Source organism: Melospiza georgiana, chromosome 12 (genome assembly GCF_028018845.1).
Source record: "Melospiza georgiana isolate bMelGeo1 chromosome 12, bMelGeo1.pri, whole genome shotgun sequence".
NCBI classification, from domain to species: Eukaryota; Metazoa; Chordata; class Aves; order Passeriformes; family Passerellidae; genus Melospiza; species Melospiza georgiana.
This window is the reverse complement of record NC_080441.1, coordinates 6,550,500-6,572,290: the sequence shown is the minus strand read 5'-3', so window position 1 is coordinate 6,572,290 and position 21,791 is coordinate 6,550,500. Positions and strand designations below refer to the sequence as shown.

The window sequence follows — 21,791 nt, the reverse complement described above, 5'->3', positions numbered from 1 at the left end:
GTATTCAGCCGGGGCTGCCCGTTCCCGTTCCCGTTCCCCGTTCCCGTTCCCGTTCCCGTTCCCCGTGCCCGTCCCCGTCCCCGTTCCCGATTCCCGTTCCCGCCTGCAGCGCCCCCTGCCGTCAGGAGGAGGAGGAGGAGGGGAGGCCGGCGCGCGCCGCCGCGCGCGAGGCTGCGCGTGCGCGGGCGTCGGGAGCGCGCGGAGCGCCGCGCGGAGCCGCGCGCCTGCGGCAGCGGGGGCGCGCGCGTTGCCGGGCGACGGCGGCCGGGCGGCGGCGGCGCGGGCCCGGTGCGGCGCGGGCGGCGATGAGGCGGCGGCAGCGGCCCCCGCGCTCCCGTCGGCGCTGAACTCCGCGCCCGCACTTCCCCCATCCCTCCCCATCTCGTCCCGTCCTGGCTCTGCTCCTCCACGCCCCCTCATCTCCCCTCGCTCCGGCCAGCCCTTCCCCCTCCATGCGGCGGGAGCGGCCGGAGTGGGGCCCGTGCCGCGGCCGCGCCGAGCCCCGCCGTCCTTCACCTCTTCGCCGCCAGACCCCGCAGGGAGCCGCGGACGGTGTCCATAGCGACAGCAGCGGGTGAGGCCCCGGCCGGGCGCGGGGGTGCCGCGGGGGCTCGGAGCGGGGGAGCGGCGGCGCCCGGCGGAGCGCTCCCCTCCCCCGGGGTCCGCGCGGCGGGGGGAGCGGGGCTGCGGGGCGCCCCCTGCCGCTCGTCGGGCGCGGCCCGGGCCCGGCGGCAGCCTTGGCGCGGCCTTGGGCCGCCGTCCGACCGCGCTCCGCTAGCGGGGGGCGCAGCGCGGGCAGCGCCGCTGCTCGGGGGGGCCCCTGCCGCTGCCCGGGGCCGCTCCCGCCGCTGCCCGGGGCGCCCCTGCCGCCCTTCGCGCACCGGAGCGGCGGCCGCCGGCGTGGCGCGTCCCTCCGCGCTGCGGGGCCGCTGCCCTTGGTCGCTGCCGCCCGGCCCGCAGCAGCCGCACGCTGGGCTCGGGACGCGAGGCCTTGGCTGGGACCCATGGCAGCATCCTCGCCCAGGCTGCGGCACCGCGCTCGGAACAGGGCAGGTGGAGCGGCCTGGGCACCGGGGGACGGAGCCGGGGAATTCCCCGGCATTTAGTCATTGAAAACACCAAGGAGAGATTGCACAGGCTGCGTTAGCACGCTGTTTGGGAAGGTGTTCCCTGTCTGAACAAAAGAACAATGCAGGAAACTTGCATTAAGGAAGAAAGGTGGTGAAATAAGGAAATTACTTTTGTAGAGGATACCTGATGATTGCCACTTGCATCCTTCCATTTTGCTTTATAATGCACCTGTGAATAAGGAACTGCTCACTCATGCAGTATGCTTGAGGTTTGAGATACTTTTTTAATCAGTTCATTTGAAAATGTTATTTTTTTTCACAGCTGTTTGTTTTTCTAATTGTTATTAAATAATTTGGAAATTATATTTCACAGGAGCCGTTTACTTCACAAGCTAGCAAAACAGTAAAATTGCAGCAAAAGCTAGATTGTGTCTTCTGATAGGCGTGAATCTAAATTATTTGGGTTTATTGAAATACGTCTGATATTGTTTTACTTTTTTTGTTTTAGTCTTGCAGTGTGTTGCAGTGATTAGCATGTGTTGCCATAAATGGGGAGTAAGAATAGGAGGCATATTAAAATGCTGGTCATTTATGAACTTCCATTATGCAGATCATTAGTTCTGAGTGCTTGGGAATATGCAGCATTCCAGGTCCATCTGATTTTCTATTCCTTCTATGTTTGTTTATTGAAATAGAAGAGCCTGTCAAGTAGTCTTTTTTGTATAGGAAGGATCCTTTGTTGATAAGATGTATCTTCTGCTTGCCAAATGTTGTAACTGAACTATGGTATGTATGACTGGAAGGTATATTTCACAAATTTGGCTAGTGCTACTGATGAAATTATTTTTGCCTCTTAATGGAAAAATGAGTTAGTGGAAATTTCAAGGTCATCTTCAAATATAGAGTAATTTAGCTGCCTTTGGAATATGTAATTTCTTCTCCAATGTCACATGTTTTCTGTATATCAGTCCTGTCAGTGTTGACATTTTCTGGATCTGTTTGCCTTCTAAAATAATCTAATGTTTAGCAAGTTTTAATAGAAGCAATCCATAAAGCTTCCTAAGTCAATTTCATTTGAATGATTGCAATAAAAAGTATTTTAAAAAAGAAAATTTAACTGCTAAATCCAAACCTAACCCAAACTCACTATTTGGAAAGAATGACAAGAAAAGGGTTTAAGATGGATGAAGGGATAGGTAAGTTCTGATTTTCTGTTCTTTGATCTTTCTGGAAACCTTTTCCAATGCAAATTATTCCATTGTAGACATCTGCTGGTTTTGACTTTCCTTGCCACTGTACAGTTTGCAACTGAAATGTTATTTTCTTGAACACTTATAATTCTACTATAAATGTGTGAATTAGTAGAAGTAAAACAAATTGCTTCTATCACTTGAACTTTTATTCTGTTTGAATCAAGAGCAGGAGCACTGGGGCTTTTTGGTAATAAGGAAGGCAACATCTCAGTTCAGGTATGAAAGTAGGGCTCAGAGAGATGAAGAAAATCAATTTATGAATTTTGAAGAAATTCCCAGGTGTTGCCACATTTGAAATTAATTTGATATATTGATGTGTCCAACTTATAATGTGAAAAAAAAAAAAATTAAAAATGGCTGTAATGCTACACATACCTGAGAATGCTGTCCTTGTTTGCATCAAGGAATCTGCTAGGCATAAAGGGCTTTGAAGAGCCATGTTTTCATGGCTGGACAACTATATACTTTTTAATATAGCAACTTTTTGTGTGTGTAATTTTATTGTAAAAGGCTGATTTTTATACATTGTAAATGAAAAGCTTGTTTGAGCCGTAATAGTGGTATTTTTAAAAGGCTTTGCCATCTGTTAATGTGGGGTGGTTTTAGTTTCCTGTGAACTGTCCCTTTTTGTTGATAAGCTATATTTTATATGATGTGTACATGGTATCACAGATATTTCACCTGGAAATAAGAATACCATGACCACCTTTACAGATCCAGGCTGTCTGGTGCCACAACATGTAGAATTGCATTAGATATATTTCAGAGTTAGGAAACACATTTGCAAGTGCAGAGCTGAGCAGTGTAATATCTCCTGAGATGTAGTTTCATTCTTCTGAGGTGACCAATTTATTCATGGCTATAATAAGAAAAAAATCTTCATTAGCTGGCAATTTTGACTCAAATATATATGTTCTATATTTAAATAAGTACTTCAGCTAAGTATCTTTGACTTGTAAAGGTACCTATTGTAATTTTCTTTCATGGGTTATTTTTGACATGGCTTGCTAGAAAGCAGATTGATTCACCATGTCAAAATAAAACCTAGGCTTTACATCATTTGTTGTAGGCCTCTTCTGGAATTTCATCAGAAAATCATTGTACAGTAGAACTAAAGCATTTTACAAATCCCAGCCTTGGCCAAGGTGTTTGTTTGGTACACAGCCAGAATTTAAGAGCCCCTTTCTGCATTTGTTCCATCTGGAGAGAGACCCTCATCAAGATTAATATCTGCTCTCATTAGCTGACACGACTTCCAGTTTTAATTGAATGCTGTAACAGAGCAGAGTATGAACATTAGGTTAAAGCCAAAGGTTTAGACTCCTATCTTTAGTGAAGATATCCACAAGAAATATGCACTCCTTTATTGAGCCCACAGACACATCAGCCAAATCACATAAAGTCAAAACTAAGTCGGACAATTTCAACCTAAAACCACATGCAATTGCCCCCCTGAGGCAATGCTTTTTCTTTTTTTGTAAGATCAAATACTAGTTTCCATCTCTTTGCCAAGTCTCTACCTTTTCTGATTCCTAAGTTTAAATACATTGATTTAAAATACAAACAAAAACTCCACCCCTAAAACAAAATAATCCATCACACCAGAAAACCTTCCTCCCTCAAGTCTTGTCCATGGGTAGATCTCCCTTTAGAAAGGGAGTGATGAATTTGCTGGAGCATAGGGATTTGCCATTTTAATTTTCAAAACAGAACGGTTGGCTTTTGGCTTGTCTCCTTGATGATGGCTTTCCAGCTTCTTCACCTTGGAAATGAGCAGTGTTGCTATCATATGAATAAAGGAATCTTAGTGAAAAAGAGTTTGTTTGTGTTGGACCTCCTTCAGGAGATCACTTAGTCCAACACCATCCTTATTGCAGACTTAATTAGATGTGTACTGACTTTGTTTTTGCAAAAGCAAGGGAACTGGAGTGAAAATATAAAGCCACAAGATGCCTTCAAGCTCCTCTTGCTGCTTTCCATAAAGGTGCTGTTTGATACTTACTGGGTGAGGCGTCTTTCTCTGCTTCATCACACCACAACAGCTTCAGACTTTTTTTTTTTTTTTGGTAGTTTATAAAGTGATTTTTTCAGTTTATCAGAAAGCTTCTATCCTAACAGGTGAGTCCGTCCTGCCTCCTGGATGGCACAGCATGTGAGGGTCCATCCAGTATATTGAGTTCTTTAGAAACAGCACCCTTTGTTTTTCAGGTTTCTCAGAGGCTGCTTTTGGATGAGAATTTTGGTTAAAGGAGCATTTGGTTTAGTGTGCCAGAGTAGTATTCTAAATATTCAATTACAAATTGAATTGGTATAAGTTAAGATGCATCACATCCTTGATGTGTCTTTGACTTAGCTGCAATCACAACTTTTTTTTTCCCTTCACAGAGCAATAATGAGTCATTTATATCTGCAGAGTAGGTAGTACCAAATGGCCTCCTATCAGAATGTGGAATAGGAGAACTAGTGTATTCCTTTGGTCACAGATCCAAATAAATCATCTCAGTTTAAAGGAACTGCCCACAAATAAGCTTTAGGAGTTACATGTCTGCTCTCATTTTATGTCATGTTGTCTGCTGAAGTGTAAACATTGCCTTAGTAGGGACAGCAGATCTTTTGAGTGGCAATAATGCTAGCTGTAGCTCCTTAAGATTATTGGAAAGAGAAAATTGGTGGGGAAAAGGTACTATATATAATTGTTAGAACACCTATTTTTAAGTCTGTGTTTACTGTATAATTATTTGCTTTTTTTTTTTTCTGCCTTAGGAAATAATGATTAAATACCTAATACAAAAGAAATACTCCATTTTCTTCCCTTCAGAAAGCCTGTACTTTATACTTGTTTTGTGCTCAGCACTACCTGTTCTTTCTAGGTTGGGTTAACTCCAAACAGGAATCATGTAATTTAAGAAAGAACTAAAATGCTGTTTCCTCTGTTTAGAATTCCAGCTATGTCTATCCTGTCCTTTTGAATTCATACTTATGAGTATGACAAAATCAATGAAGTTTGAGGCAAGGTGCTTAAATGTTATACTACTTTTGCATTTCTCTTCAGTTCTCTCTTGATTTATAATTCACAGAATTATAGAATATCCTGAGTTGGAAGGAAGCTGTGAGGACATCAAAGTCCAGCTCCTGGCCCTTCACCCAGGAACCCCACCATGAGCTCTGAGGCTTGGCACCATGCCCACTGCACTGGGAGCCTGTTCCTGTGCCCAACCACCCTCAGGGGAAGAACTTCCTCCTAACATCCAACCTGAACTTCCCCTGTTGACTCCTTCACAAGCAATTTCAGCTTCTCTATGTGATATGCTAGACCCAGCTTGCTTTTATGTATATTCCAATACATAAATCAGTGATCACTGAAAGTATTTCCTGAAGTAAATTGGAAGTGCCTCAAACATTGAGATATTGCTGTCGTTTTTTAGAATAACTTTTCAGTTTAACAAAACTTCACAATATGCTAAGAGTGCAGTAAAAATGGATACTTTCCCACCAAGTTCTCTATTCTATGGTGTTGTTTCTGTCTTGTGGTTTGAGTTAAATTGTGTAGTCATGAAAACAAAATGACTTCTTGGCAAGTTTAGATTTAGTAAAAGCTGTAGATTTGGGCCAAAGGATTAATCACATATTTGCACAGCAAAGAAAACATTGCTTTATTTAATGTTCCATATCTACTGTGACCCTAGTATTTCATATATTTTATTTTGGGTTTTCAGAAATAGCCATGATTTCTCCAACTTAGAGCTAATCAAAATACTTGTTCTCATTTCCCTGGTGTCTGTTGGTAGGTTTATGTTTTTCTGTTCCTGGCATTTTCCAAAAGTTCTCTAGGTTAATTTCTGAACCCTTTATAAAAGGTGCCACAAATGTTTAGTCATATTGTTGTCAGTCTTGCAGGACAAACACCTAGTGTTTGTGATGTACAAATCTACAGTTTGAGCAGAGCTAGAAAAGTAAAATGAAGTTTTGAGCACCTTCTATGAGGTTTTTTTCTGATGCAGCCAAGTGCTCTGCTTTTCTATTTAGTTTCTTGCATGTTATTGCGAAGTTGAGCAATAACATAGTAACTCAGTACAATTTCTGCTAATCTGAATGAGGAAGTTTTCATCAAGGTCAGCCAAAAAATAAATTAAATCTAAATTTGAAACGTATAGCAACTCAGTTGCAGATATGGGATGTTCTTCTTAAGGTTTTTGGGTTGGATTTTTTTAAAGTCGTGATCACTAGAAATGCAGTATTTAATCTAATTTTCCTGAAATAAAAAGACCATTAAAAGGCAGAGTTGTGCTTATTACTTTTCACAGTTGGGGAAGGAAGGACAGGCTCTTGAATCTAATTCAGCTTGTCTTGTCATTGCTGAAGGATACTGTCACTCCCTGATTCCTGTTCAGTAATCCAGCCAGACACCAGTAACTTGCATTCAGCAGTGTTGAAAAGGAAAGTGTGAAACTTAGGTCCTTAGGGTGGCACTTGCACAATTACTTTTTTACATGACAATGCTTATATGTTTTTGTCTGTCATGATGGTTCTTTCTTGCCTATATGTTGCAAGATGTTGTTCCCTTTTGCACAGCTGTAATTAATTTTATGAGGTGCACTGTAAACTTGATCTGTGTTTAAGAAACAAACTAATTCCTCCCTCAAAAAATTCCCACCCAATCCATTTTCCAGCTGTCATGATGAGTCCATCAGCTTCTTCATACTCCAGGGAGAGTCAGGAACAAGCAGGTTCTAGTTAATAATGTGTTTTGGTGAAGTCCATGGCATGATTTCATGGATCTAGTTTTTCATACCCACTCAATTATATTCTCATGATGTTTAAAAATGTTTGCTCTGCTAACTCAGGGGCTTACTTTATTCATTTTATTTATTTACTTTCATTTGCAGTACCCTGCATTTCCATTGTTCTCAAACCACATTCATAACTTTGTTAAACTGAGCCAGCCATGATAAAAGGATTTCAGGAACAGTGTGCTAGAGCTTGGTGAGGAAGGATAACTACCAAACTTTTAAGTTTTTGCAGCATTTGGGAAGCAAGAGCTCTATTTCACTTTTCTGAACTGATCCATGAAATTTATTGAGTGATACACTGACAGAATTAGAATTTACATGTATATGTATATATGTATATATCTATCTGTATTTATTTGTGTGTGTTTAGGATGGGGTTTTTCCATCACTGTTCAGTGTAGACAAGAACTACAATATAGATTGTAGATCAGAAAGCTAAAGCCTAGTGGTATTTCTGAAATAATTCCCAGTTCTATATATTCTGGTGCATGAATTCCTGAAATTCAGCCCTCTCTGCACAACTGAACTTTTCCTACTATTACAAGTGTTCCATCAGCATTTGTCAAGGAAGAACATCCCCTTCAGGGTTGGGTGGTGGTAACAATTACATTTACCTTAACTGGTGAGTCAACACTGAAAATTTTCCTTTGTCCTTTGCCTCTGTAATAGAGGAGTGCTAAGTCACATTCCTTATTGTTCTTCTCCAAAGATGGTTAAGGGAGGGGGAGAGACAGATGGAGAAACAGAAATGGCAAGTTTGTTTTTCTTTTAAAATACTTTATCTGAATTGACTCAGAAAATAGGAAGCTTCTAAATAAAATTTATTACTAATCATAGTTAGCAGGCTATTTTTCAATTGATGTTTCAATATTAATTTTAAGGGCAGGATGTTCACTGCTGGTGTAAATAGCTAATACTTTAGATTTAATGTATATTAGTGTTTTATTTCAGAGGAGCCATAATAGGTAGAAAAAGTAAAATATTTTTCTTGACATTGCACTGAGTTTCACTTGATAAAAGACTATACAGTATTAGGCCTTTGATTTGTGTAAATTTAGGGTTTCTCTGTTCATCAAAATGACAGTGTTGAGACTTCCCAGGAATGTGTTGAGACTGACATTGCATAGCAAGATAAGAAAAAAAAAATCCATTAAACTGAATCAAAATGCTGTCATTTATGTGGCTCTAATTTATCAAGGGACTGAAAAGCCTGATCTGCCATTTTAACACTTCTGTTAAAAATGCTGCTTGACTTAGCACATATTCTGTGAATGCTACTGTACATGTCTCTAAATGTTTAAGTGACTGTGGATCTGAGCTCAGATCTTTCTTTAGACCATGTCTAATTTATTAGATTAAAAAGTACAAGAACTATTTGAACATGTATTCATTTTAAGCATCTTAAAATTAAAGTATTCCTTTGGCAAATAGAAACTGATAAATCACCCAGTGTTTTTCTAATTCATATTTTAAAGGTTTTAAGAAAGGTTCTCATTTCATAGGCACTAACACTATCTTGGCTGTTTCCATTCTAAGGTATTGGTTAACACAGGACTCTGCTTACTTATAGCCTGGTTTGAGGGAGCCTGAAAAACAACTTATTTTTCTTTGGACAGGAAAAGGAAAGTAACCAAGTAGGGTAGGACAACTTGGTTCTTTCTATAGTGACATGCAGTGGATGGTAATGAAATGCAGTGAATTTATAGTATTTGAGCTCTTAATGACTGAGCCTGCTCAGTATTCAGAGCAATTCATTTGTTTTGTTATAATCAGTTTACATGTGTGTTTCCCTTTTGAGTGCTTGTGGCACAGACCGAGCGCTCGCTGCCCGCGGCCCGGGACAGGCGCGCGGTGCGGGCACCCCCGCTCACGGCGGCCCTCGGCTCTCAAACAAAACTCGTTATTGTGCAAACTGCCATGGAGTCATTCCTGCCTAGAAAGGTGACTTTAGTTTCCTCGAGGGACTCAACTCTGCCTTTTCCCCGGCTCGGTGCGGCCCAGGAGGGTGAGGCTCCCGGTTCCCGGAGCAGGGGCCGAGCCGGGCCGTGGCTGCCCCGCACCCGAGCAGGGGAGCGGCAATAGAGGCAGCCCCGGCCCCGGGCCGCTTACCGGGGCCACTCCCATCTCCTGGGCATTACCGGGGCAATGGCAGAGTCACCTGGGCTCTGTCAGAGCCGCTTTTATCTCCTGGGCATTACCGGGGCAATGGCAGAGCCACCTGGGCTCTGTCAGAGCCGCTCTTCTCCTCCGTCCGTCACGGGGCCGTCACTTTACCCGGCAGTCCGGGTAAAGGCAGTGCCATAAGGGACCAGAAGAAGCTGTTCAGTCCATTGTTTTACCTGAATTTCTGTTGGTCCTGCCAAAATGAACAGGCTTTGAATAGAGTATTTCTAGACCAGCTCGAAATAGTAATTGTCATTTGAATAGTGATTGTTGAATAATTTGCAAGTGTTCGTTTATATTACAGTACTTTATTACCGTGCAGATATTTTTTTTTCTGTTTTAATACCATCAAAGTTGAAGACATGCTTTCAGTTTGGGCCTTATGAACAAAATAGACATGACTTTGTCTGACTCTTTTTTCTGAATCACATTATCAGTTCTACTAGTTGCTCGTGACTGTGCTGAAAGAGGTGTTTAGGAAGGAAACTTGGTTGGTTGCTTAGCAGCGAGCATCATGAGAATTACAATTTTAAAGCTGCAGTGTCTGTATTTCTGGAATAGCTTTAAATTAGATATTTGTAATAGCTTGCTTTCCTTTAAGTGTGTGTTCATGTTTGGCCGTCTTTGGGGGGAATGTAATTGTGCTGGTCAAGGTGACTCCCATCACCCTGAGCCTGGGGCTGCCTGGGCCATCTCACAGACAGAGGGAGTGTGGGACACAGTGGGGATGCAAGGAAAAACTGTTCTGTGATTGCACATGGCTTGGACAGTCTGGGGAGGCACCAAAGGCGTTGTGAGGGTCAGGGAGAGAATGGAGGTTTCAAGATGATAAGTTTAACAAAAGCCAAATTCTTGTGACATTGTGCTTAGAGAGATGACAACTGGCAAAGAAGAATGGAGCTCTTTAAACTTGGATGAACAGAATCATGTTGTTCTTTGTCCAGTGCCAAAGCAGTACAGTCTCAATAATTTGAAAAAAAATTAGTCTTGCCACATGTATTGTACAGCATTCCTTCATTGCAATATTTTGTAAGCTGTAGGTACAGTGTGCTGATAACCTTGTATTTTACCCTTCTTTTATAATAATTTTTTATATCCTTTTTTTTTAATGTTGGCAAGGTACAAGGTTATGTATAAGACCTAATTAAAATCCATTCCAGGTCAAGCTATTAATACATCTAAGTTGGCAAGTACTTGGGTTGTAAATATACTGCCATTAGTGGTATCTGAGAGAAAAATCACTTGGAATGAAAAGAGAATACTGTAAAAATAATACCTAAGTATTTAGAGGGATACTATTTGAATAAATAGCATGAAAGAACAGATGTTTTTTAAGTCTAACTTAAACCTAATTAGTCAAGATTGGAATTTCCATTCAAATGCAATTGTGTTTTTATTTCATATGGCATAAAGGACTTAAACTACCACAGAATTCTTTAAGTTGGAAGAAGTCCTCCAGGATCATGAAAAAGTATGGTTATTCTTTTTTAAAAAATTATGTTGATTGACTCAAAACTTGACCTTTTAGTTTTGTTTTTTTTTTTTAGGTATGAGTGATTAGCATTTTCCTAAGGAAATAAGGCTTTTGAGCAGCTGTCTGTGTGTGTGTGCATTTCTGTTTGCATAAATTAAAGTGCAGTCTGGTAGAATGTTACTGCTTTGCCTGTTTATAGTTATTATATATTACTATATAAAGGTTTTGCAGGTTAGTAATCTCAGTTTCACTTTGAGACAATTTTAGGGGGTTGGTTAGGCCAATATAGACCTGTCTCAGAGATCCTTTGACTTTTTTATGGTGTTGCTTATCAAATTTTATCACTCTTCTAGACCTGTTGTTCTTTGAAATATTCCCATAGACAACAGAACTCCACCATTTAATGTAGGGAAACAGTCAAGAAAGAAACTTTTCTAAGACTTACTAGCAGAGCTTTGAACTAGATTCATCAGGGGAAGAGATGTGCTTCTGAGTGTCAGAGAGGAGCCAGGAAACACCTGCACTCCAGGAAGCAGCAGGGAAACACCTGTAAATTGTCCCAGAGGAATTAGGGATGGCCTCTCACAAATGGTGAAGAGGCTGTTCTCTGATTCTGTAAGTGATGTATTAGGTGCTGTGATTTTCTGCATCTTGTTACCGAAAACCAAAAGGATATGAAAAAATGAATAAGCTTTGACTTATATGCACGCTGGTGATGCTTTTGATTTTCTTTTGTGGCTTGTGTTATTTTTTTAAATGTCTGGTTTGTTTTCCAGAAGACACTTTTGCTAGGTAAACTTGTTAGTTCTGATAGTAAATCCTTACTGAAGGAGGCTGAAATGGTTTGTGTTAAATTTTATGCATACTGGAACACTGCACAGTTGTTCCTAGTGTAGACAGGCTGTTCTTGCAGTAGAAGACACGTTTCTAGTGAAAATGGTGGCTCACCCTTTTCTGGGTTATTATCTTTAAATATTACTGAGATAATCCATTCCAGTTCTATGTTTATTGTGTGGGAATTGTCCTTTTTTTGTGGGTAGAGTAACTGAGGGAGGGAAAGAGAGTCTTATTTGTGATTACACAGACAGTGTAATTATATGCTTTATTATAATCAGTTTACATAGAAATGTGAATGACTGGGGACATCTACTGACTTATAAACAAAATCATTGTAGTTGAATATTTTGCAGAATTGATCAAAACCTAATTTTAATTTTTTTTTCTTTCTTTTTAAGGAACTTCATGTTGGTGTTGCTTATGCCAGAATATAGTAAGCAAGGCAGATTAGCTCCAGCCTTGTGTAAACTTTTAATTGGCCAACATGATGCAATTGGGCATGAATTCCAGGTGGCTTTGGAAATGAACGAGAACTGAGCGCTCTGGCTGGAAGCTGAACGTGATGACGGCCTGGTCTATGGTAGGGAAGCTGAAAATGGAGAAGAGGCACTCCAGAGAAGACAGAAATGTGGAGCAAGATGTGGGAGAATGCAGTGCTGAATCTGAGGAATGGACGAGCTCAGAAAGTGAGCCTGAGCAACCATACTTCAGAGGCAGTGCTCAGTGGAGAGAAAAGGAGGTTTCCACCAAACCGCATCGGCCGCTCTGCCGGTCCCCATGCCTGGATCGCCCAAGCTTTTCACAGAGCAGTATCACACAAGACTTGAAGCTAGATGAATGCAAAACAAATTTGGACAAGGAATACCAAGCTAAAATGGATTTTGCTTTAAAGCTTGGGTATGCAGGAGATCAGATCCAGGCTGTACTGAATAAGTTGGGAGCGGATGCGCTCATCAATGATGTTCTAGCAGAGCTTGTGAGACTTGGCAACAAAAGTGAATCAGAGGGACAAAGCACTGCCAGCAGTACCACTGGTACTCTGGTGTCAAGAGGCCCTTGCCCAAAGGAAATAACAAGCCCTGAATTGTCACTGGAAGATGAAGTGGTGGATAACAGTGATAACTTGAGGCCAATTGTCATTGATGGAAGCAATGTTGCTATGAGGTGGGTGTCCCTGGCACAATATTTGAAAATAATAAATCACTAAAATATTTTAAAAAATACTTTTTACTGATGGCAAAGTCATTTTAAGTCATGTAGACTATTACACTGATAATGCATCTATTTTATGGACTCTTTAGTCAAGGCTTTTAATTATGCTGTTACTCCTTTATACGTAATCCATATTCCAGTTCCCCTGCCCTCATTTTAAATCCAAGTTCTCACCTCAAGTCTTTTGTTCAAGCAATCTATTTGTAGTGTGCTTTTGTGTGGGTGGGTTTAGTATTTTGAAGTCCTTGAACAATACTGAAAATTGTTTCTGGACATTAAAGGAAAGTAACCAAGTACAGTAGGAAATCTTGGTTCTTTCCAAAGTGACATGCAGTGGATGGTAATGAAATGCAGTGAATTTGAGCTCATGGTATTTGAGCTCTTGATGATTGAGCCTGATCAGTATTCAGAGCAATTCAGCTGTGTCAGAACAGAGATAACACATGAGCTAAACCTGCTGACCAGCATGGCTGTGCTGCTTGCCCCTTGTGACTCAGGATATTCTATGTACACTTGGCTGCTTCAGTCAACACTAACCCAAGAGATACCTGTCCCATACCACTTTTGAACATGTCTGTAGAATACAGAGTTCAGCTAGCCATTGCTTATCATTGAGTAAGTGTGATTTTTTTATGAGGGAGTTGTATGCTGTTTTAGAAACTCCTTTGAGTTTCAGAAAACAAATTTTTGATTGGGACGGGACTTAAACAACTTTTACACAATAACTTCTTTCCTCTAAGAAGTTCTAATAAAAATGAAGAATATTTAGTATCAGAGGAAAATAGTTTATATTTAAAAGCACTTATCACCCATGGCAATCAGCATTGTTCATTCCTCTTCTTGTGGTAGCATTTTATGGTGCTACTTAAGGTGAACTCAGTTTGTCGGGGAAAGTGATATTTTTCATTAGGTAAGCTAATAAAATGAAAAAAAAATTGAAAACTTCCTGTTTACTTGCTTTTGCTCTGGGGATAGTAAAATTGCATAATTTATAGACTTTTAAATAGCATGGTTGTTGTAATCTGATGCCTGAATACCTCAGTACAGTTGTCTTTTTCCAATTATGCAAGGTGGCCTAATAAAACTTTACAGACTTTGTTTTCCTTATGTCCTTTGACCATGGCAGCTTTAGAAGAAAAAAGCAACCAAACCACCACAACAAAAACCAAAACCAAATGTAACTTTTGTCCTTGCTGTTTCTAAAACTTGCATGTTCTTCAGCCATGGGAACAAAGAAGGATTTTCCTGCCGGGGAATTCAACTAGCTGTTGATTGGTTTCTGGAAAAAGGACATAAAGATATCACTGTGTTTGTACCTGCATGGAGAAAAGAACAGTCTCGACCTGATGCACCAATTACAGGTAACACCAAGATTTTCTTTGACCCCTTGGTTAAAAAGGGAAAAAAAAAATATTGTCATGTTTCTGATGGGTCCCAGTACTGGGCTGTGGGTGTGGTGATGGTGATGTTGCACTCAACTGTTTGTTTGAAAACACAACAGTTTCATTGGTTGGGAAACAAGCATTTAAATATCTGCATGTGTTAACAATGATGTGGGTTTTGTAACATTATTGGGTGGTTTCAACACTTTTGAGAAGCAGCAGTTGAATTTTTCCCATTCACAAATGTTGAGCATACAGGAACTGAATCTTATTTGCTGGGTGAGCATGAAATAAGTATTAACAGGCCAGGGACTCAGTTAGTAGGGTTATCTTGAACACTGAAAAGGCAGCATGTGTTTTTACCTATAGAAAATCCTTGCATTCTACTCTAGGCTATTGTAATACAGTAATACAGTAACACAATAACACCTGAATTTCTGACGTGTTCAAGACGACTGAGTAAAGGTACATGGCTACAGAGTGGTTATGAAGTTCACATATTGAATATTTACTCAGTGCTTTGAAACCTCAGAAATTAAATCCACATCTAGGTGGTTTTTAATCATAACGAGGGCTGTGTATGAATATAACTGCAAGATACTTTGTCAGACAAAAAAGGCAAGAATTTTCATAATGCAAAGGTTGCATTTCTTTCTTTTAATAAGTTTTTAAAAACTGCTCAACTAAAATTATTTTACAGATCAAGAAATCTTGCGTAAATTGGAGAAAGAAAAAATTCTTGTTTTCACCCCATCTCGAAGAGTTCAGGGAAGAAGAGTGGTTTGCTATGATGATCGATTCATAGTAAAACTTGCCTTTGACTCAGATGGCATCATTGTGTCCAATGATAACTATCGGGATCTTCAGAATGAAAAGCCAGAGTGGAAGAAGTTCATAGAGGAGCGGCTGCTAATGTATTCTTTTGTGAATGACAAGTATGGGGTTTTTCTTCAATAGTAAATGAATTTGCTAGCTCAGCATTCTCAGGAAAAACTGGTCATGTTTAATTTCTTTTCCCTTAGATTTATGCCTCCAGATGATCCTTTAGGACGTCATGGTCCAAGCCTTGAAAATTTCTTAAGAAAAAGGCCAGTTATTCCTGAACATAAGAAACAACCGTGTCCTTATGGTAAGTGCCCAAGTCAGATTGATTTGTTGCATTTAAAGGTAGGTGAAGCTAGCAATCAACATCTTGTCATTATCAGAACAAAATGTACTACTTTTCATGTTTCCATCCAAGCACAATGTTGCTTTTATACCCCTCATGCACATATTTATAAAAACAGTGTAGCAGAAAATTGAGGATTACGAGATACACCTTGTGCATAATACAGCTTTTTGCTATTTTATTCTGGTTTGTATTTAAGGGAGGAGATTTGTAATTTATAAAACTGTGTTAAAGCTGATTTGTTTTTATAGCACTGTGTGTATGTTGTCATGATTGAAATCATAAGTCAGTAGGAAAAAAAATTGTGTGTCTTGCCTTTGATGCAGATAGACATGGATGCAGATAGCAGAGTCTGTGACTGCCTGTATATATAAAAAATACATCATTATCCTTAGAGTTTTAATATAGAAATACTACTTTTCCCAAGTGGTGAAAGATGTAAAGAAAAAAGATAGCAACTGGTGGTATGAATGAGTTTTTGATTTATTTAACCTGAAAACCCTTTTCTTTCAGGTAAAAAGTGCACCTATGGGCACAAATGTAAATATTACCACCCAGAACGTGCAAACCAGCCTCAAAGGTCAGTAGCGGATGAGCTTCGAATAAGTGCCAAATTATCTGCTGTGAAAACTATGAGTGAGGGAGCCTTGGCCAAATGTGGCACAGGGCCATCCAGCTCCAAAGGAGAAATCAGTTCTGAAGTGAAACGCATTGCCCCAAAACGTCAGTCAGATCCAAGCATTAGGTCAGTAGCTGTGGAGCCTGAGGAAAAGTTATCAGCAGCCCGGAAGTCCGAGGCCAGCTCTGTCCCGTCTCTGGTTTCTGCATTAAGTGTACCAACGCTCCCTCCACCAAAAAGCCATGCAGCTGGTGCATTAAATACTCGTTCTGCAAGCAGTCCGGTGCCAGGTTCCTCACAGTTCGTACATCAGAAATCCTCACTGGAACATATGTCCAGTGTGCAATATCCTCCTATACTAGTCACCAATAGCCATGGCACCTCAGTTAGCTATATTGACCAGTATCCCAAATATGAGTCGCTGGGGGACCATGGCTATTACTCCTTACTCAGTGATTTCTCCAACTTAAGCATAAGTAGTATCCGTAACTCAGATTATTACGGGGCTGATATGGACCAGGGGATGTATTCTAGAAACTCAAGCCCCTGTCCTGACAATTGCTTAAGCCATACAAGTAATGATTCTTATTCCTCTTACAATGACTTGTATCTGGGTGTAGCAGATGCCAGTCCAGAAGACAATGTGAAGAGCCACAGACTGCCATCGAAAAATCGTCTTCAGCCTTTCCCTCATGGTTACCATGAAGCCTTAAATAGAGGTCAGAGTTACGGACCCGAAGAGCCTAAGCAATCCCTTCGCAAACAGTCAGTTTCCCACTTAGGCCTACATGCCCAGCATCCAGTTGTTGGAGCACGGTCCAGTTGTCCAGGAGAATACCCTGTGCCTCAAAACGTTCATCCATCAACTGCACAACCAAGCCGTGCCTTGGTGATGACCAGAATGGACAGCATTTCTGACTCTCGGCTTTATGAGAGTAACCCCACGAGGCAGAGACGGCCACCTCTGTGTCGGGAGCAGCACGCCAGCTGGGACCCACTGCCCTGTGCATCAGACTCCTACACCTACCACTCCTACCCACTGAGTAACAACCTCATGCAGCCATGTTATGAACCTGTCATGGTTAGAAGCATGCCTGAGAAGATGGAACAGCTCTGGAGAAATCCCTGGATTGGGATATGTGGTGAGCCAAGGGAACCTCACATCATCCCAGAACATCAGTATCAAACATACAAGAACCTCTGCAATATTTTCCCTCCAAGTGTTGTCCTTTCTGTGATGGAGAAGAATCCCCACATGACAGATGCACAACAGCTGGCAGCTATGATTGTTGCCAAATTAAGAACAGGGCGTTAGAGCAGTACAGCCTCTTTTGGATAATTGAACCTGTACAGCACATAGGACCCAGAGGAAAACTTACATGAAGGAAGAGGCTAATCTATTGTAAATATTTTCTACTAAGATAGTATAAAGTTCTGTACACAGTAGCAATCATATATATGCTGAGGCACTATATAAAAGTTGATTGTATTGCAAATTTTAAGATTTTAAAATATAGGGATTTTTAATAGTATTTTATAGGAAATGCATACCTTGCTGCATGGATAGCTCACTAAGAACTATAATGTCACAATCAGTGTCTCAAAGCTGTTACTACAAAATTAGTGTTAGCAATTATATTGCATGTATTAGTGTACACTTACAATTTGCTTATAAATACCTAATCGGCCTCTAAAAGTATGCTCTATACACACCAAGATGACTTTTAGGGTTTCAGCTTTGTCATTTGACACTGCCTAGTGGCATCTTAAGTAGTGAAGAAAAAGTAAATTTGCTAAATTTAAAAATTAAAATTGTTTATAAAAGGAAAAACTGATTTCAGGTTTTCAATATCAGCTTAGTTGTTGATACTTAAATTTCAGATCTGTCCCTCAAGAGTTTGAATAACTATTATTACATTGTTCAATATGTTGGCTCAATCCAACAGAAGCCAAATACTTTATTAAATTAGGACCAAAACATTAAAGAATGTAAAGGCATGAGTGCCATTCAGTAAACTGAAACTTTAACTGTAGCTTCTCTCCAGAATCTCCTCTCAAATGTGCAGTAAGCAGCTGCTGGCCCAAATAACTAGACAAGCTGAAAATAAATTGTCAGTATTATGTAAACTGGATTACTCAACTTGAAGCAGCAAAAACTGGATGTTAACATGGAAGTTCATCAGTAACTGCAGCCCTTCCTCTGGGAGCGAGGAAGGTGTTTGAGTGAGCCTGACATTCAAGGTGGCTGTACAAGATCATCTTCAGAAAGGGTGGAGGGGGAAGGCTGCTGCTTGCAAAGAGATGCTCCAGTTTGGGTTTGTGGCAGAGCTGTCCTGGTTTTTGCTCTTCACATCCACGCTAAGGTGTGCATTTGCCTCGTGAAGGCTTTTAGAGTTCCTGTTTCAACAGGTGAGCTAATTTTGTGTGGCATTGTTTGCGCAACTGGTATCTTGCTCAGGGTGGGAACCTTTGTAGCTAAATGTCTCCAAAAGAGGCGTTTATTGGTTTTTTTAAGCTGCACTGACTGTACGCCCTTTTTTGAATCCACTGTATATTTCAACATTTTGAACCATGACTAACTCGACATGTCTCGAGCTAGGACTTGTTGACTTCTACTGTAGTTTTTTTCATGAAAGTTGAGAAGGCCTGGTTTATGGCCTTTTGTTTCTTCATGAGAAGGTGTGACACTGCCTAAATGTTTCTTACTGTGAAACACACAGAACGTGAGGCTGCAGTCAGGGTTGTTTCTGGTGTTTTGATAATGGCTTGCATGCTGCTTTCTAGTTATCTGTTTGTCTGAGAAACAAAGTTTATCATTTCCTCCACTTGTGTTACTGTAGTGGTTGGTTTGATTCAGAAAATCTTGTGGGCTCTTTATCACATGCAAAATAGGTTCCTGTCATATTAAAAAAACCCACCAAATGAACCAACAAGAAACCACAATTATGGGTGCAACTACAGTTAATTTACTGACATTTGATAACTGTATCATTTCACACAGGATAAATTTTCTTGTGTTGGTACAGGTGATGTATATAATGACTATGTCATTATGTATCTGAAATGAAGTAATTTGAAAATGATCCTGTACTTACAAATAACTTAAGTTTCAATTAGTTGGTTATTCTCTCTGTTAGTGGGGAAAATGATTCAGACACTTATAACAGCTGGGGGAAAACAGATTTAACTCTTGACCGGTTTTCAAAAACATTTCATATTTTTAATTTGCAATTAATTCTTATTCTCTTCTCTTGCATGATATAAGCAGCTGAGAGCAATGCCTCAAATAACCAGAAATGACCTTTTGTTTGTTGATACAAATTGTATCTCTTTTTCTTGATTGTATAAAAACTGTGTATAAAAAAAAATAATCTCTAGATTAACTTCAGTATTACATTTTCACCACAACGTTTGTGACACCATGTGTCACAGGGAAGTAGCCCATGAATAATTATGGATTTTTTTATTTAAAATGGGCACTTGTAGTTTATAGACAAACAGGGACAACTTTTGAGAACCAGGTTATTATGTGCACAAATACTGCGTGTACACCTCAAAGCATTACATAGGTATCTTCAGTCTATTTATTAAGCAGATACATTCTTGCACTAAACTTTATGTAAAAATGTTGCTGTTAACTCATCTGCATGTGTTTAAAATGTAACAGTAATTGCTATAGACCCTATTTTATTCTAACCAATTAATTTATAAATTATTTAGGTATGAGATGAAGTTTATTGTGCACTCATGTTTTCCATCTTGCATGGAATTAAATATTTGTATGCAGAAAAATGTTTGTTCCATTTTTCTCCATTTATAAAGATAAGCTATTTTAAGAGAGGATCAGTAGGTGATTTTGATGTTTTCTAATGTGGAAAACTCAACAAAGATTCCTGTATGAAGCACTGGGTGGCTTATGGAGATATCCATTTTTGTTGGATCTGTCCAGTCATTTTAATTTTCACTAACCTTTGTTTTACTGATGGAAGAATTCCTTTTTAAACATTGGGAATGCTGTGAGAACACAAACCCAGCATACTATTTCCCTAAGGCACTTCAGAGGCAAATTGTCTTATTCTGAGAAGCTATTGGCATCTCTCATGCATAGTTACAGAATTGGCAGTGCAGCCTTGTGGAAATAACCTGCAAATTTTGTGCTTGTTTAGTCCTCCTTAGAGGTAATGCAACTTTTCTATGTGATGTAGTCTTTCCTGATCAACTACTTTAAGTGATAATTTGGTCATCCACACCTGTTTTCAGCTATGTTTACAAGACAGTTCAGGACACTGACACGTTCATTAATCTTTAGCGCATAAGCTTGGATTTCTTCTTACATGGAAGAGTTGATCTTATTAACACCTGATCATAACTGTCTATATTGTAAATATAAGACTTTGTATAAATGCTCTTTTTTAGAGCATGGTATTTAAATGTTTTTAAAACTGTAAAAGAACAGTTCTAGAAACTATATTTTAATAAAATCCATGAAAAAACAATTCTAGATGAGGGGGGAAAAAGTGTGAAGGTAAAATCATGGACTACTGCAGTTGATAAGAGTTGAGCAGTAGATTTTAGTGCTTTACTGGGGCCAGAGCATTCTCTGGGAGTTCTGATTTACTTCTCTTTCATCTTCAGCTATATTACTTTCACATAATTTGTCACTTAAAAGTGTGTAACTTTAAATTCATCAATCAAAAACCAAATGCTTTATGGGATGTCAGTCTAAATTATTTCATGTTTTTTGTAAGAATTACATGTCAGTAATATAGTAAATTGTACATGATTTCACTGCTGTTAGTCCTGTTGTTGTCATATTGAGCTGCAGTAGTTGGCTTTATTCATTTGTAGAATTAAACATTACTGTTTAATTGTTGTAAAATTTTATAAATCTCTTTGGGTTTTTTTGGTTGACCCAAATATAATGTAAGTCTTAATGACAAAATGAGTGAAAATGGATGTTAAACCAGTATGTGGTATTCTTAAATCTCTGTAGTGGTAAGTGGGCACTGCTCTAGTTGCTGCAGCATGTAATTTATTTACTAGCATGAGTCTGTTTAGCTTTTGTAAAAATGCTTTAGCTGTAAAGTTAAAAATAGGTGTGGAGTATGGTTGCTTAGAACAAGCAGAAGGAGCTTCATTGAAAAAAAAAAAAACAAAACCAAAAACATCTAAGTAGGTGAGTTTTCCCCTACATACTTCTAATGCCAGTTTGTCCCAAATTATGCATTTTGGCATTTTGTTAAAATAATAAAATTAAAAATATTTGATGACCTGTATGCATACCTGATCTATATCAATCCACAAACAGGAACATTGGATTATTGTAATTTTTATAACTCCACACTAAGGGGAAGGAACGTGCAACATTTCTGTGAAACTTTGTTCCAAAGTTGAAGTATTACTTGATCTTGACTTGCCAAAAGTTTACCTGAAGCATCTGTCCCAGTTACCTCTCTGGTGAGCATTCAGCTTTCACACTCCTGATGTACCTATTGCTTGTTTGTGTGACAGAGCCCTCATTAAGTGTATTCCCTGCAATATTTCAACTGGAAAAATACAATTGCACCATCACATAAATTATTCTTATGCCAGTGTTTGGTTAGCCTTTCAAGAGTCATTATACAATATTGCTCATTTTGGTCTGTATTTAAAGTTTGTAAATGTATTAAAAGAATTGCAAGAATCTAAAAGAAGTATAGGCTATCACCTGTTCCCCTCCTGCTCTATGTAAATGTTTTGCACAATTATTTAATAATATGAAATATGTTATAGTTTATATATATAAAAATTTTTGCTTATTTAATAAAACTGAGAGCCATTGGA

At 39.6% G+C, this 21,791-nt stretch overlaps 1 protein-coding gene across 1 annotated transcript; it reads left to right on the top strand.

The window, feature by feature from the left end:
- Window positions 1-315: 315 nt before the first annotated feature.
- ZC3H12B (zinc finger CCCH-type containing 12B) lies at window positions 316-21,791 on the top strand. The gene is made up of 6 exons (XM_058032989.1): window positions 316-574; window positions 11,986-12,751; window positions 14,021-14,160; window positions 14,882-15,116; window positions 15,204-15,310; window positions 15,863-21,791. Exons 2-6 carry the CDS (start codon window positions 12,150-12,152, stop codon window positions 17,281-17,283), a joined length of 2,505 nt encoding a protein of 834 aa, XP_057888972.1. The 5' UTR covers window positions 316-574; window positions 11,986-12,149; the 3' UTR covers window positions 17,284-21,791.

Excerpts from the sequence above, each read along its gene's own strand:
- ZC3H12B (XM_058032989.1), top strand. The coding sequence starts at position 12,150 with ATGACGGCCTGGTCTATGGTAGGGAAGCTGAAAATGGAGAAGAGGCAC. Across the intron at positions 12,752-14,020 it reads GGAAGCAATGTTGCTATGAG|CCATGGGAACAAAGAAGGAT; the intron begins GTGGGTGTCCCT and ends CATGTTCTTCAG. Across the intron at positions 14,161-14,881 it reads ACCTGATGCACCAATTACAG|ATCAAGAAATCTTGCGTAAA; the intron begins GTAACACCAAGA and ends ATTATTTTACAG.